A 16,541-nucleotide genomic window follows, 5' to 3' on the forward strand; every position below is an offset into this window, starting at 1 on the left:
TCCCCCCCTTTCGCTCTCTTCTACCGAAAAAAACTGAAGCGGTTATTGCCGTTGCTGTGCCCTGGGATGTCGACCATCAAGTGGCCAGTGAGTCGGGTCCGGCAGGAGTTCGTGGACTACTTCAAGAAGCAGGAGCACACGTTTGTGCCCGGTAACCATGTCTGCCCCCACAATGACCCAACGCTGCTGTTCATCAATGCTGGCATGAATCAGTTCAAGGCGCTTTTTTTAGGTACGGCTGACCCCAACACAGAGTTCGGTCGTATGAGACGCGCTGTAAACTCGCAGATGTGCATTCGCGCTGGTGGAAAGCACAACGATCTGGAGGATGTCGGTCGTGACACGTACCACCACACCTTTTTTGAGATGCTGGGTTCATGGTCCTTTGGGGACTACTTCAAGAAGGAGGCAATCCAGTGGGCCTGGGATCTGCTGACGGAGGTGTACAAGCTGCCCAAGGATCAACTCTACGTAACCTATTTTGAGGGAAGTGAGCAGAACGGGCTGGCGCCCGATCTGGAGGCGAAGGAGTTGTGGGGCCAATTCCTTCCCGAGAGCCAGATCATCCCTGGCAACATCAAGGACAACTTCTGGGAGATGGGCGACACTGGGCCGTGTGGTTCGTGCTCGGAGGTCCACTTCGACCGCATCGGCAACCGAAATGCTGCTCATCTCGTCAACAAGGACGATCCAATGGTAGTGGAGATCTGGAATTTGGTGTTCATGCAGTACGAGCGTCGCGTTGATGGCTCCCTCACTGTGCTGCCACAGAAGCACATCGACACGGGCATGGGCCTGGAGCGTCTCACCTCCATTCTGCAAGGTGCAAAGTCTAACTACGACACAGACGCCTGGATTCCCATCTTCGAGGCTATCCAGACCGTGACCGGCTACCCCAAGTCGTATGTAGAGATCCACGATGACCCTGACAGCGACGCCGTGGTGGCCTACCGTGTCGTCGCCGACCATATTCGATGCTTGACGACTGCCGTGGGCGACGGCGTCATGCCCGATTCCGTCGGTCGGGGCTTTGTGTTGCGTCGAATTATCCGCCGCGCTGTGCGCTACGGTGTGCAGTTCCTCGGAGCCAAGCCTGGCTTCTTCACGCAGCTGGTCGACAGCGTCTGCACCTCCTTGGGGCCATTCTTCCCGCACTTAGAGGACCCCCGCAATGTTCAGCGCATCAAAGCAGTGCTGTTCGATGAGGAGCAGTCCTTTGCCAAGACGTGGGAGGTGGGGTTGAAGCAGTTCAACCGCATTGTGGGGGAGTCCCGGGATAGGGACTGCAAGGTGATTTGCGCCACTGAAGCCTTTCTGCTGCACGACCGGTACGGCTTCCCCGTGGATTTGACGTGCTTGCTGGCTGAGAAAGAAGGCATGACAGTGGACATGGAGGGCTTCAACTCGTTGATGAAGGCGAGTCAGGTGAGCGCGGGTCGTGTGGCGGCTGCCAAGACCTTCATTGACGCGTACCAGATCGAGGAGCTCAAAACACGCGCTATTCCGCAGACCGACGACGCTGCGAAGTATGCCTGGACGGATTCCACCGGTGACGTACTCGCGATCTTTGACAAGAAGAACAGCAGGTTCATTTCTCTTCTGGAGCCGGGCAACAGCCTGGGGGACGATGAGGTAGGGATCATCCTGAATACCACGAATTTTTACTCGGAGTCTGGTGGCCAGGTGTACGACACCGGCCGCTTGGTCGCGGCAAACGACTGTGTGTTCGAGGTGAGGAAGGTGTACAACGTGGCGGGCTACGTGGTGCATGTAGGCAACCTCAGCAAAGACTCCGTCTCCCCGATGCCTTCGTCTGCGGTGGTGCAGTTGCAGGTGGACTACGAGCGTCGTCTGCCGATCGCGGCAAACCACACCTCTACGCATCAACTGAACTGGGTGCTACGTGAGGTGTTGGAGAAGAAGCCGGACAACTTCACAGAGGTTCAGCAGAAGGGCTCCCTCGTGACGGATGAGATGCTTCGCTTTGACTTCAGCTATAACTCGAAGTTGTCAAACGAGGATCTCGTGCGTGTGGAGACGCTGCTGAACGAGAAGATCCAGGCGGGTCTGCCTGTCTACCGCAAGGAGGTGCCGCTAGAGGCTGCCAGCAAGATCAACGGTCTTCGCTGCATGTTTGGCGAGAAGTACCCCGACCCCGTCAGCGTCATTTCCATCGGTGCCCCAATCGACGAGATGTTGAAGAACCCCGAGAAGGAGGAGTGGCGCGATTACGCCGTCGAGTTCTGCGGTGGCACCCACCTCACAAACCTTAGCCAGGCTGAGAAGGCGGTGATCATCTCAGAGGAGGCCCTTATGAAGGGTGTGCGCCGGGTGGTGGTCGCCACAAGGGCAGAGGCTGACAAGGTCATTGCGATCGGCGCTGAGCTGAAGAGACAGTTTGATGAGCTGGTGAGGAAGGAAGCGACAGCGGCCAACGTGAAGGCGCTGTCAGTGCTGGCTAAGAAGGTGGGTGACAGCTCTGCTCAACTGGCACTCAAGAACACGTTGCGCGACGGCATCGACGCGGCTATCAAGCAGATGAACGCGTCCCTCAAGTCACGGGCCGCGGAGGTGAAGGAAAAGGCCTCAGAGGCAGGCAAGGCCCTTGGCGCGTCGTATGACGCCGCCGCCGCCCCTTTCCTCGTTCTCCATATCACCGAATTCGGTGCGGAGCGAGAGGCACTCCAGGCGTTTGCTGACAGCTTTTCCAGCACCGTGAGCGGACCGGTCGGTGTTTTCCTCATTGGCAGCGACGACGAGAAGGCGCTCGCGATTGTGTCCATGCCAGCTGCTTTTGTGGAGAAGAAGATGAGCGCTGTCACGTGGGCCAAGGCCTCCATTGGCAAGGGTGGGGGTAAGCCCAACGCCGCCCAGTCTGGTCTCCCCCCCAAGGACGTCACTGCGGCCACAGCGAAGGCTACAGCGGAGGCGGAGAAAATGAAGGCGTCTCTGTAGAGAATGACGCACGACCTCTGCGATGCTAAATAAGTCATCACTCCGCTTTCAACGTCCTGATGGTCCGCGACATCACAGCTTGAATAAGAAGAACCATCACGGGCTCGGGCGTCAGTTCACCTCGGTGACCCCCCCTTTTTTTTTACCGGCGATAATTTGTCTCGAAATAGTCCATGTCGACAAAGACGCATGAGGGGGAGGGGGGGGGCAGGGCTGCTATCGGTCTTCTCACTCTTAATAAGATGTGGTGTCGGTGCTGCCTTTGCTACGAAGCGGGGAACCTCTGCCACATATGGGTTGCCTCCGATCCCTCTTTTTTTTTGGACTTAATTTTTCCCTCATTTGGGTATGACAGGAAAAAAACAATTGCCATTTGCTTGCATGATTTCTACTTGTGTCTTGCTCGCTTCTTTGTGTGATCGATGCCCCGGGTGAGGAAGGACGTGCGTGCAGGGAAAGAGTGTGAGAGACGGTGTGTGTGTGTGTGCGAATATGATCAACTTAGCAATGTTTACAATCCTTAAAGGTTTATTATTTTATCCCGTGTTTTTGTTCGTGTGTTCGTGTATGGGGTGGATCTGTTGAAGTGTGTCTTGAGCTGGGGTCTCTTAGTCTCTTTGTGCCCCCCCCCCCCTGCTTCGTATCTCTTCCCCGCCTCGCTTCTCACCGCATACCCCTCCCTCTCGTCCTGATGTTTCTTTTCCATACTTCATCAGTCTTCGTGTGCACACACACACACACACCGCTTTTTTTTTGGGGGGGTTCTCTCTCTCCCCCACAGATATCAGCGCCTGGTGCGCACGCGAGAGGGGATGTGTGGCCTACATGCGCGCTCGTTCACATATTGCACACACGCGCACAGTTTTCCTTTACGTGTGTTCTTCTACGATCGGGATAAACCGGGGTGGGTGAGGGGGGGGTGGGGAGGGGGGAGGGGACGGATCAAGTTGGGGGTGGAGTGGGAGGTGGAGAGGAGGGCGGATTTTCGATGTGGTTTTAGCGGCGGAGGCACCCTCCCACTCTTTTGCCATTGCTTTGAACATTTCATCATCGGACTCAGTCTTTGTGGATCTCGCATCGTTAAAGAAAAAGTAACCTTCCAAAAAGGTGCGTGGAGCACACGAGGTCAGGGGATGAGCCACCCACACATACGCCAGCGAAACAAAGAAAACTGGATCTGAGGGGGTGTCTGTCAATGTGCGTGTGTGTGTGTGTCAGTGTGTTTCTGCATCTCCACGTATTAGGCGAGAGAGAGAGGGGGGCCTCCCGTATGCTACCTCCTGTGCGGCAGGTGAATGCACTCGCGGAGACTTCCGTATAAGGGGGTGTTACTAGGGAGAAACAGAGAGGGGATCAGGCACCAATTTTCCTCATTCAGACGTTTGCCCTCTACACCACCATCACAGTTGTTCAATCTCAAAAGGGGACGTGCAACATTGAGCATCTCTAGATGAACGGAGGGGCGGGGGGGGGAGACACAACTGGGTGCCCGGTCGCTAAACCGCATTCGTCGTCTCTAACTCATGTTCTTTCTCTCTTTGCCCCCCCCCCCTTTCTCTCCCCCTCTTCTTTCCTTCGTTCCCCTTGCCAATACGACGGCAGCGTGGAAGTGATTCCAAAGATCATGGGATGATGCCTGCACCACATCAAGTTGAGCCCCTCCTCTTCTGCACATGGTGTGCTTCCCCTCCCCCCCTCCTCCTCTGGCACCGTGGTGTGGTGGGGGTCCTTCGACGGCCCATGACTCTTCTTGTGCGCTTTGCCATGCAGCTGACGAAGATAGGGATACTTCGCTGAGGTGTCTTCACAACACAACTTGGCCCCTCCGCTGCCATTGCACGCGTATGTGTGTGTGTGTGTGCGTGTGTCCTTCACGAACCTGCCAACTATTTTCATCTCATTCCTCCCTCTTCTCTTTCCTCTTTCCTCTTGCCCTCCTCTCCCTCTTCCTCTTTGGGAGGCAGGTGCGTCGTCTTACAGGTGCATCACCTCGAAGTTTTTTTTGTTTTCCGCTCTCTCCTGGCTTGTTCCATTGCGCGTGATTGTCGTTCTATTACGTTGTCTTGATGGGGAAGCGGATGGGGGGGGGAGTGAGGGGGTACAACGCACATCTTTCTTTCTCTTTTGTAAGCAGTGATACAAGTCTCGCTTTATCACCCTCGACTCTGTGGAAAAAAGAGCGACAACTCATCATCCTTGTCACCAACTACTACCATCGCTAGCTAGCATCTTCACCACACCTTCTCAGTGTATATCTGTAACACAATAGGGGGGGGGAGGGGAGGTACACGTAAAACGTTGTTACACTTGATCTTCCACAACACGCGCCACTTTGATTTCTCCCCAAAATTTTTTGTGTGTTTGCGTGCTCACCAACGGTAAGTCTGCTTCGCTCTTGAAATATCTCTCCCCCTTTTTTTTTTGGCACTCAAGTGCTTCTCCGTTGCACCCCTCTAGCGCTTCTCTCTTCCTCTGTGTGTGTGTGTGTCTACTCACTACCCCCTCCTCCTTCCCGCCGTATTGTGCCTATGTCTGCGCCTTCTGTCTCAAGGACCTCTGCTGGGTCGTCGTCCAGAACTCCCAATGCTGCTGCTGATTCGAACAATGCTGATGCCGTGAGAGACACATTTAAGCTTTTGGTGTGGCGTCTCGTTCTGGTGGACACTGCCGAGGACAGATCGCAGTGGACTTCGCGGGCAAGTCAGCAGTGGGGGGGCGGGAAGCCCCTTTTTGTCTCGATTAGTAACAAATTCAAGGAGCACGGTTGCACCTCCTCGCAGAAGCTGGTATTTGGAAATGCGAAGCCGTCGCAGCGGCAATTGTGGAGTGGGATTGAATGGCGGGATGATAATGCAATCGCAGTGCCTCTGGAGGATGATCCCGTGCTGATGATCGAGGTTGGTGTCCACCGGCATGGAACGAAAAGTGTTTTGGGGCTCGGTATCATCAATACGCAGTCAATGCTGACGAAGACATGTCAGTACTCCAAGTTCACCGTTCATGTACTGCCGACGCATACATCGATCGACGCTTCCACAGTGCACGCAGTCGTGGAGGCTGAGATTCATAGCGGACTGCTTCACGAGTCACCCGATTCGAACCTCATGCCGCTAGAGTACAACTACGGCACCGTGCGAGTATCCACCTTAGATTTCTACTACCCGTCCTTCCTCCTCACAGGGACGGGTGAATATATTGTATCGAACATCCTGTGCGCGATGAACATGACGGAGCTCAGCTCCCTGGCTATGCAGCTAGTTCCATCGCGGTCGGCTGCCGACTACATTGTCACAGAGCCGTCGCATGTGGTCACTGTGCGCCCGCAGCAGCGCGTGTACTTCAGTGCAACTTGGAATGTAATTCATCGAGCTTGCATGAAGACCCTTGAAATACAGCTCATTGTGAACGGGTCACAACAACCATCAGCACCGGTTCTAATCAAGGTGCACAACCACGTTCCACACACCTCAGGTAATACCGATCTACCTTTTCATTACTGGGTGAACACAACATGTGTTACGAATCGACAAATGCTGTTGTCGCAGGAGTTACCCCTCATTCATGCCGTTCTCCCTGTGTACCGCTTCATAAGCCGCAGTACTTCTATTGATCAAAGGGAGGGCATGATCGTGGCGTTCGACAAGGGCAAGGGCGAGCAGGTGCTGGTGCGAGCCGACGGCGTGCCAGTACCAATGGCCGGGTTGTACGGAGGTGTCCACTCCCCAAAGTCACAACCACAGCAGCGATTGTCTTTGCCAGAGAGCACGGAAGCCTCCGCACTGCGCAGACTCGAAAATATTAACCTGGACGCCAACGACGACATAGCATCTCCGTTTGGTTTCGACATGAACGCCTCTTTTGTTGTGCGGGACCACTGCGTCCACAATCCATTCCCGTGGCGCGGGCCCCTGCTGAACCTTTCGCAGAAGACTTGTTTGTGCACCATCGCTCTCGGACCGATTCGCGGGTTTCCAATGGTGTACGAGGCTGCCACCGGTATATCGCCATCCTTCCAAGTGAGTCTGACGCTACTCGATCAGCGCGGGTGGCAGATCGTCCATGGTGAAACCCTCCCCAGCTACCATAGCGCCAGCGGAAGTCTGCGATGGGCAGAACAGCTGGTGCTACGGAAGTGGCCGGGGGCGATGTCAAAACAGTTTGCTCGCCTCAATCTCATCGAGGTGCGGCCCCGAGACGGGGACGAGACCCCGATCGGCGCCGGTCTCATTTCTCTCCCCAGCATGCAGCACCTATACGCGCAGAACCCATTGAGCGTGGCCTTTTACGTGTACGAGACATATTCCCTGTATGATCAGTTGAACTCGTCTTCCTTGTTAATGAAGGACGTTAACGTGATTTTCTCAGAGTTGCACTGACGTTCGTCGATATTTGCTCTGCGCACACTCTCACGCCGCTCGTTTCTCTTTCGCTTTTACTTCTCGTCGCCCAAACTAGTTGCTCTGGGACTCCTTTCTGAGCGCCGGCGAGTCGCTCTACCACAGAAAAAAAATCCGTGAAAATCATCAGCACTGCTCTCTTCCTTCCTTTTTTTGTTTGTTTCCGCTTTTCTACCACCACAGGCGGAGGTTCTTTCGCAGCGCTTCACCATGGAGGCCCTGCCTCAGCTCGTACGGTAGTGCATCTGCCTCTCTTCCTTCTTTATGTCAGCAGGAGCGTCAGGTGATGCTTCGCTGCCGCACCACCCTGCCCCACCTCACCCAATCTTTCTCTTCCTCCTCCTCCTCCGTCTCCTGTTCCCCCCCCCTCCCTCCCCGTTCACCCCACTCGCTCTCTCACTCACTCACACATGCGCTGTGCCGCTCTCGCTTTCACTGTCTTGTCGTGCACAGGGTATTGCAGTGTGCATAATGGTCAAGTCCCACTACATCCGCGCCGGCCGCATGGTGCGCATCCTCCGTGGCCCCCGCCAGGACCGCGTGGGTGTGATCGTCGACATTGTCGACGCGAACCGCGTGCTTGTGGAGAACCCCGAGGACGCGAAGATGTGGCGCCACGTGCAGAACCTGAAGAATGTGGAGCCGCTGAAGTACTGCGTGGGCATCAGCCGCAACTGCAGCGCGAAGGCGCTGAAGGATGCGCTGGACTCGTCGAAGGTGCTGGAGAAGTACGCGAAGACGCGCACTGCTGCACGCGTGGAGGCGAAGAAGGCGTGCGCTGTGTCAACGGACTTCGAGCGCTACCAGCTGCGCGTTGCGCGCCGCTCTCGCGCGTACTGGACACGCAAGGCGTTTGACGAGAAGGACGCGAAGACGCCGGTGTCATGGCACAAGGTTGCGCTGAAGAAGCTGCAGAAGAAGGCCGCGAAGATTGACTCGACCGAGGGCGCAAAGAGGCGCATGCAAAAGGCGATTGCTGCGCGCAAGGCGAAGAAGTAAGGCCGCACCCCCGCCCCTCCCCGACTCCTCTTATTTGTGATTTCGTTTGATGCTTTGAAAAAAAAGTAAAAAACATGAAAAAAAAAGTATAAACGTTGGGTAGCGGTGATGGTTTGCAGGTGTGTCGTATCACGCTACTGGTGCACTTTGGAGTGACACCGAGGGCCGCTGGTTGGGGGTTTGACCGACGCTGTGCCCGATGCCGTTGTATATAAAGGTTCAGTGGGGCGACTGGGTGGATGATTTTCGCGTCCCCATTGGGCAGTGATACATGCTGTTGGGGGGAGGGGGCGATCAGAGCAGAGGATATCTCGATGGGCTCGTAGGGTGGAGAGAGGGTGGCGGGGGGGGGGGAGCGGCGGCGGGTGCGTGTTAAAGCCTGTCAAACGCATCTCGCCTGCCCACTCATAGTGCCATAAATGAAACCGCTCTTGAGCCCCCCCCCCCCTCGAATGCTCCCATTTTTCCCTCTTTTTTTTTGCCTCGCTATCGTTCCACTCTTCGCCTTCTTCCTCGTTTTCTCCTGCCTTATCGACACTAGCCACGTACAGTGGCACAGATCCCTCCCTCCAAATCACCACCTGTGGTGGACTGTTGTGCTCATCCTCTGAGGCTTCTGATCAGTGTCATTGGAGGAGGAGGAGCCCTAACACCACCAGCGGGCTACACTCCAAAAAAAAAAAGACGCCTAACACCACACCTTCAAAGATCCCCTCCTCCCTCTCTTCCCCCCCCCTTCCCCACAGACGCGCGTCCCTTTTTTTTTTTTGTTTCCGTGTGCGTGTATGCCGAGTAGTTGGTTCCATTTTCAAATTTGTCTTCAAAAACATTTTCGCCTTCTCTCTAGCCAGATTGCCCATCGCAGGTGCATCCACGTGAGATCTGTTTTCCCATTGCTCCTCTCTCTTCCAACTCCTCTTTTACTTCTTCCAACCACAGCAGCTCAGGGTGATTGATAAAGAAAGGGGCAAGCGGAGGGGGGAGGGCAGCAAAACGCTCCGGGGGGGCACCTCAATGCACAAACTGCAACGTTTTTTTCTGGAAAGAGGACAGACAGGAGGACAGCGTTCATTGTGGGCAACATCTCTCGTTGGTGTATGCGCACCCGTCTGAGCATGGGCAGCTACGCGCGTGTGTTTGCAGGCCGTACGTGGAAGCTGTCGGAGAGGGGAGCTTTGAGTTCAGCGTTTTGCCAAAGATGTCTCCCGTTGACCTCCTCGGCCTTGCGGTGCAGTATGCGCCCTGCCTCAAGTCGCGCCTCTCGTACGGCCGCGTCGACCTCGGTCGAGAAGCGCAAGCAGAAAAGGTCATCCACAAGGTCGAGCCGCGTCAGGGGCACGACAGCGGCTGAGGCTCACCCCCCCAAGGAGCACGGTATTGCTGACCTGATCGCTGCGGAGGAGCATCGGCTGAGCGAGAATGATGTGCGGTTGGCAATGCGCACGCTCATGGCATCGCACTTTAGCCTCGTCCAGCACGCCCGAAGGCCGGAGAAGGTCCAGGCGGCAAAGGAGAGGGAGGCGATTGAGATGAGGCACCAGGGCCGACAGCAGCGTCTCCTCGAGAAGGACGAGAATTCCCTGCGGCTGCTTGGGGCGGATGGCATGACGATGGGCGATGGTATCCTGCCGCTCTTGTCCGCCTCCAAAGGGAACCCCTACGATACGATCAATTTTCGCAGCGCTACACCATCTGCTGAGAATGGTGCGTGGCGAGCGCTGAACCCAGTCGGTCTCTCAGCCTCGCAAGCTGTCGCGTCTGCTTCACTCCCCGGAGACGGCGGCGACAATACCGATGCGCTGAGTGAGAGCGATTACACGTCTTTCCTCGGACGCTCAGGGGCCTCGCTAATGGGCGGCAGCGTTGAGGCGGAGGAGGGGGATTTGGATGCGTGGAAGTCGGCGACGCTAGCCACACTGAGCGTACCTGATCTTTCAGTCTATGACACCGACCACGACTTTCGCATCAACAGCGAGGAGGCGCTGCGGCAGGCAGCGAGCAACAGATCCAAGGCGTCCTCGTCGAGTTCAGGCAACACCTCCGGGGTGCAGGCAGAGGGACTCGGCGATTCGACTGGCGTAGGTCCGCTTTCGACATCCCCAGGTGCGCTGAAGGCAACTGCTGCGGCGATGCAGGTTCAGTTCGAGGATGACGAGGACTCCGACTACACCATTTCGATGTTTACGGACGACAAGGACGATCCGTTGAACTTGTGATTTCGTGTTGCGGCCAGCCGCCGCCGCCACCTCTGGTGATGGTGGTGCAGTGGTTCGCGGCATCCGAAATGACGACACGCTCACTTATTGGAAAGTATCGACATGGGAAGGGGGGAGGGTTGGACTGCATTGGGACAATTGCGACGCAACGCACTCGGCCCTTCTCTCATTTCTTCCTGCCTCTCAGAGAGAGGGTGTGCGTGTGTGTATGTGATGCAGCCGTTAGCTCAGTTACACACTCCACTGGCAGATGACAAACCGTTTTGTATAATCTCAGTTCGTTATGAAGAGCCTCCCCTTTATTACTTTCACTTTCTCTCTCTCCACACACACACACACACACACACACACACACACACACACGCACACACTTTGCCCGACACGCTCTTGTTTCCCAACGTGCACGGACCGCACATGGACACACGTGATGGCACCCCTTGCACGGAGATCCCCATTGAAAAAGGCAGCATAAAGGCGACGTCTCTCTCGTTAGTGGCTGTGTGTGTGTGTGTGTGTGGAGGAGGAGGGATAGGCTTGGCTTCTCAAAGGTACATGATAACGTTGCACATGTGTCTTTGTGGCCATCTCACTCCACCCTTGTTTCTGACCTCGTGGATGTACGGTCGGCGTGTAACGTCGCCTTGTTGAAAGTGTGAGAAGAAAGGGGAGGATCTTCTTCTTCTCCCCCTTTTGTACATGCGCGCTGCTTGTACACATGCTCTCTCTCTTCACTACGCACCACCACTCTCTGCACTCCTTCCCTTCCGCGGCACACACCTCCTTTTTCCCCCCTCCCTCCCTTTTCCCTCTCGTGTTGTCTTCTAGTACAAGTTGGAACACACACGGAGAATATCTACGTATCACTCATAACCCAACTCTTCGCAAGTGCCACCATGCTTTACCGAGCGACTGTCCCAGTCCCGGCTGACGCGCTTGTGCATCACAATGTGGAGTTCACGCGGACCGCGTGGAAGGCTGGACTTCGCCCCGATCAGCGAGAGGCAAACCAGCTGCGGGTGGTGGAGATTGACTTCCCGCTGCTCTCCCGTGACGTGGTGCAGGTGAAGTGCGGCAACACCGTCGCCACAGCCACCGTCAGCTGCGACCTCGTAGAGCCTTCCCCGTATCGCCCAAAGCACGGCTTCTTCGAGGTGCACGCCCGCCAATTGCTGCACGAGCGGGACCCCCTCGATCAATCCAGGGAGATCAAGCGCATCAGCATGTATCTGACACGACTCCTCTCCGGCAGCGTTTTGGAGACGGAGGGCCTGTGCGTCATCCCAGGCCGGCGCGTCTGGAGCATCGATGCAGAAGTGATCATCATGAATAACGATGGTAATGTGCAAGACGCGGCTCAGTGGGCAGTGATGGCTGCCCTGCAGCATGTGCGCAGGCCCGAGCTCACCATTCGTGGCGACGACGTCATCGTGCACCCTCCACATGAGCGGGATCCAGTACCGCTACCGTTGCATCACATCCCCCTATCCTTCACGTTTGCCGTCTGCGCCAATCCGCAAGAGGTGGAGCTGGCGAGGCGCGCGGCGATGTTGCGTCATGCACGTGCACCTCGAGCCGGCACCTCCCTTGGCGCCAACGCGGATGAGGGCGACAGCGAAGAGAGAGGGCTTGACTGGTCAAGTGACGCTCTACAGGTAGTTGTCGATCCAGCGCTCGAGGAGGCTGCCGCTGCTGCCTGCACGGTTTCGGTTGCTGTGAACGGCGAGGGTCTCGTGTGCGCGCTGGAAAAGGCAGAAGGCTGTGATGTGTCTATGGTGTACCTGGAGCAGTGTATGAAGGTCGCAACACACCTCACACGGGCGCTGCTGACGCAGATGAAGGAGTCAATGGAAGCTCACCATCTGAAGCGCAAGGAGGCGGTGCGCAGCCAATTTCTGTGGGCTCAACAGCGGCGTGGCATCCAAGCCGTTACGAACTTGGAGGGTGAAGAGACGCATTCCAGTAAGAAGGCGAAGACGGAAGAGTGAGGGTGGGTGGGTGGGTGGGTGAAGGGCGGCGGACCACTCTGCCCATCCTATCATCGAGTCTCTCAGAAGCAAACCTCTGCGTGCGTGCAGAAGGAGCTGGAGGGGGCGGGGGGGGGGGCGAGATGTCACAGGCACGCCTTCTTCTGCCCCCCCCTCCCCTCCCCTCCCCTCCTCACATCCACCTCCTCCCCGCTTACTTTTTTTTCCTCCTCCTGGTGGTACGTTAAACGAGTAACCGCAAGCTGTGCTATTCCGTTCCAATGCAACGGGGGAGTCCATTTGATCTTCTTGGCGTTATTGCCGACGTGCCAAAATGGCATTGCACATCACATACGCGTTCAGCTTTTTTATCAAGGCGTTGAGGCGTGCCTCCTTTGCGCATGGGCGCGGCCTTGCATGTATGATTACGTACACCGCTCTATTGTACACTCGTTTATGTGTAAGGGGGGAGGGGCGTGGAGAGGAGTGCTTTCTGCTCTCTGCTTCGTGTTATCTTCCTCCTGTGGTTGATGTAGCCATTGTGCTTTTATGCTGCTCTTCTTCTTCCCTCCCCCTGCTCGTTTTGGTCGATCTCTCCACACTGGGCTTCCCGCATCGTGAGGAGCGGGCACGGCCCGGTATTCGTCATTCTGCTCCTCACTGCTTCTCATGACTTCCCCCCCCTCTCTCACACACACACACACACACACACACGCTTTCTGACGGTGCAGCAATGCTGGCGGTGAGTAAACTGATAGAGCTCACCGCGGTAAACGCGGTGTGCGTCCTGCGGCTGGAGCCTGATGCGGCGATGCCAGCTCCGTGTGGTAGCCGGGGAGTTGTTCTGGCAACCATGGCAGAGTAGATCCATGTGTATGACCTCGCGCCCGCCACTGCAACACCCAATTCTACTTTGTCCGCATTTTTTTGGGGTCTCAGTTTTGCTCTAGAGGCCACGTGTTGGATGTCAGCTGTGGGGTCTCTGGTCTCCTCGCGTTGGCCAATCAATGCTTTGGTGTGTTGACGCGGGACCATGAGTGCCTGCTGGTGCGCTACCAGGCTAATCTTCTCCGCCCTCGAAAATGCAATGGTGTCCGACTTTGATCGAGTGTACAACATGGAAGGTGCGACCCTTGTCCTTGCGCAGCAAGGAGCATCACTGGTACGTGGTGCAGCGAATGCGGCTCTGGTGCCCTGACGCGCTCAGTCTTCTTTTGTCACCTGAGATGGGCCTCAACGATGGGGTGAGCACCTGCTTTATTCGATTCTCTGTGAACCACGTCTTTGTTGTCCACGTGGAGTGGGTTCCATCCTGCACACGTGGGGCTAACAGTCACGACTCGGGGGACAACCTGCGCACCTGCTGCTGGCACACCGGCAACTACATGCGCGCTTACGCCGGCACCGAATTCCACTACTCAGGCCAGAGCTGCACTGCGTGTCCAAGACGTCATGGGAGTGCATGGCAGCCTGCACCATTCAGGCAGCGTTGGGCACCGGTGCCCCTGTGCAGTGTCTGCCGCCAACTGCCGTGTGTTGGGACGCACGCGCGCTGGATGGCGACTCACTTTCACGGAGAGGTGTCTATTCTAACGGTGGCGGCCGAGGCCGACTTCACAACGCGACTCACAACTGTGCGTACTGCAACATTACCTATCTTGGACTCGGTGGTGCTGTGTGACTGCGCTGCTCACTGGATGGCAGCCGTGCCGACATCGACGTCCACTGCCTCCCACCACACCGCGTCGGTGTTTCTCTTGTGCACCTTTCATGCCACTAGAGGGCGTGCAACTGCAAGTGGTAGCGGGTAGCCCACTGCAGATCGTCTTTAGCACGACCCTGGAGAACGTGTCGCCACCGCAACGCAGAGAAAGTAGGCTCATCTCCGTTGACGCGTCGGTGCAACGCCTGCCTTCGCGTGCAAGGGAGAGCGGTGAACTGGGGATGTCGGAGGTGTTGTTGGCGGTCGCCGTAGATTGTGGCGTCTACCTCTTCACTCTGCCGGAGTGCACAGTGTACTTGCAGCACTGCGCAGCAGCCCCGGACTTTCTCAGCACCGTGGCACTGCACTCTCCTGTGGTGACCGTGTGCGCACAAGGTGATACCAACGTCTACCTGCGAGTGTGCCCGGCCCAGAACAGGACTGAGTTTCTCGAGCGCCCTTACACGGCGGCGACAACGGGATTGTTGAAGGAATACGGTGAGGTGTCGTGGGAGAGGCGTGTAGAGGCACGTGAGCCATCCTTGGGCGCACGTGTGATTGCGCAGGCGCCGCTGTACGACCGGCGTGTCCGGACGGGCCTGGAGGGGTGACGTGTCGGTGGTGTTCGCCCCCTTCGTGCTTTCCTCCTCGTCAGTGAAGCAGCGAACGGTCCCCCCATGCCAATCGCGAAGATGCTTACATTGACTCCGTGGACGGGCCGCATTTTTTCCTCTCCAACGCTGTGCACCTGCAGTCGGTGTCGACAAAAGCGCGATTCACTCGCCGCGCTGACGCGATTCACAGTCGACTGCCCCTCCAGCTGGGGTGAAACGGATGCCGCATGATGCTGCAGTCGCTGTGTTACTGCAGAGACAGGCTCGCTCATCTGCTTCTGCTGCCGTGTCACGATGGAAGTCTCTACAGCGCGTACGAGTTGTCCTTCAGCATTGCACGCGTCTTCTGATGCGGCTAGAGCAGATCATTCACCGACTGCTACTCTCGCTCGATCTCTCTGCTGATGCCATTCATTCAACTGTACACCCGGGCCGTCTGCAGCACACTTGTTACCTGCGTCCATTCCACATGGTTCATGGGTATGCAGCCAGTTGCAGGGGCCTAGCAAGCGTTGAGGCAGGCCTGCAATATGGCAGACGTCGTGAACAAGTACTTTGTGCTACGTGATATCCTGCCCCAGTGGGTGGAGCAAGAGTGGGCACGCTACGAGCGAGTCGGCATCGGACGAGGACGTTGCGAACTGCAAGTTGGTTGCACTCGATGACGTTGTCCAGACGTTTTTCACGGAGGGACGTGCGGTTATGCGTGGACGATGGACGACTGCGCAGAGGCGCTCCACTTTTCTCAAAGAGCACCTTTGATCAGCATGATGTGGCGGCAGGGAAAATCCAAGATAGGAGGAGGATGGGGGGGGAGGGTAGCCCATCAGCCTCCCCCTTTTCTCCAGCGGCGTGGGAGGTCTATCCTCCTCTCCCCCCTTCCCAGGCGGAGGTGTGTGTGTGTGTGTGTGTGTGTGGGTTTGCATCCGATATGTTTTGTGCTCACGTCTATGTTTTCACGAGAAGAAGAGTGTCTTTCCACACAAAGTATGTGGCAGAGAGTTTCAGTGCTGTCCAGCTCAAGGGTGTCCTTTGTCCTATTTCTACTTTTGGACGGAGTACATGGCAACTTCTCTGAGTCGGCTGTCTGCCGCTGCTGTCTGTTGCCCCCCTCCCCCCTTTATATATATTTATATATAGAAATGCTTCAAACTTCAACAGGGCTTCTGCATATCGACTCTCAACAGGCACTATCGAGTTTCGCGGGCCACGGCTTTTTGTGCGCGGAGGACAGCTCACTGTGTGAAGGACTGTACACGGCTTCACAAAACCAAAGGAAGAGAGGAAACATTGGCAAACCAGAAGTCGTGTCAACACGAGGTGGGGTGCGGTTCGCACGCCACCCCGTTGTTCATCTTCAATGTGTATGTAGCACGAGTGGCTCGCTCCTCAGCTTCATTCATCTCACCCTGCGCTCCGACTCCCTCTCCGCACTCGTTGAGTGTATATCGAACACGAGGGTTTTTCCGGCTTGTTCACTCACCATCGACCCACACACATCCTCCCCCCTTTTCTTTCTATGTGTGTGTGTCGTAGCTGGTCAAATACCACGGCGACTCGAGGCTGCTGTGCAACTTTCTCCCTCCCTCCCCCCCTTTTCTCTCCTTCACCTGCCTCATTCCCCTCTTCACCCCCCCATCCCCCAAGCTTTTTCCCTGTATCAACTCTCAAGGTCCTTCTTCAGGTCTAGGTAC

General features: G+C 56.4%; 6 protein-coding genes across 6 annotated transcripts; all 6 read left to right on the forward strand.

Annotated features, from left to right (window-relative positions):
* Positions 1-66: 66 nt before the first annotated feature.
* JKF63_04474 (uncharacterized protein) lies at positions 67-2,955 on the forward strand (the record flags this gene model as incomplete). The annotated part of the gene is made up of 1 exon (XM_067900459.1): positions 67-2,955. One exon carries the CDS (start codon positions 67-69, stop codon positions 2,953-2,955), a length of 2,889 nt encoding a protein of 962 aa, XP_067757288.1.
* Positions 2,956-5,483: 2,528 nt separating this feature from the next.
* On the forward strand, positions 5,484-7,331 carry JKF63_04475 (uncharacterized protein; the record flags this gene model as incomplete). The annotated part of the gene is made up of 1 exon (XM_067900460.1): positions 5,484-7,331. One exon carries the CDS (start codon positions 5,484-5,486, stop codon positions 7,329-7,331), a length of 1,848 nt encoding a protein of 615 aa, XP_067757289.1.
* Positions 7,332-7,823: 492 nt separating this feature from the next.
* Positions 7,824-8,351, forward strand: JKF63_04476 (uncharacterized protein; the record flags this gene model as incomplete). Its single annotated transcript, XM_067900461.1, has 1 exon — positions 7,824-8,351. One exon carries the CDS (start codon positions 7,824-7,826, stop codon positions 8,349-8,351), a length of 528 nt encoding a protein of 175 aa, XP_067757290.1.
* Positions 8,352-9,448: 1,097 nt separating this feature from the next.
* Positions 9,449-10,567, forward strand: JKF63_04477 (uncharacterized protein; the record flags this gene model as incomplete). The annotated part of the gene is made up of 1 exon (XM_067900462.1): positions 9,449-10,567. One exon carries the CDS (start codon positions 9,449-9,451, stop codon positions 10,565-10,567), a length of 1,119 nt encoding a protein of 372 aa, XP_067757291.1.
* An 893-nt stretch (positions 10,568-11,460) lies between these two features.
* JKF63_04478 (uncharacterized protein) lies at positions 11,461-12,552 on the forward strand (the record flags this gene model as incomplete). The annotated part of the gene is made up of 1 exon (XM_067900463.1): positions 11,461-12,552. One exon carries the CDS (start codon positions 11,461-11,463, stop codon positions 12,550-12,552), a length of 1,092 nt encoding a protein of 363 aa, XP_067757292.1.
* A 1,749-nt stretch (positions 12,553-14,301) lies between these two features.
* Positions 14,302-14,844, forward strand: JKF63_04479 (uncharacterized protein; the record flags this gene model as incomplete). Its single annotated transcript, XM_067900464.1, has 1 exon — positions 14,302-14,844. The coding sequence occupies one exon, from the start codon at positions 14,302-14,304 to the stop codon at positions 14,842-14,844; it is 543 nt and encodes a 180-aa protein (XP_067757293.1).
* Positions 14,845-16,541: the final 1,697 nt, after the last annotated feature.

The sequence above is a fragment of the Porcisia hertigi genome, chromosome 22 (assembly GCF_017918235.1).
Source record: "Porcisia hertigi strain C119 chromosome 22, whole genome shotgun sequence".
NCBI classification, from domain to species: domain Eukaryota; phylum Euglenozoa; class Kinetoplastea; order Trypanosomatida; family Trypanosomatidae; genus Porcisia; species Porcisia hertigi.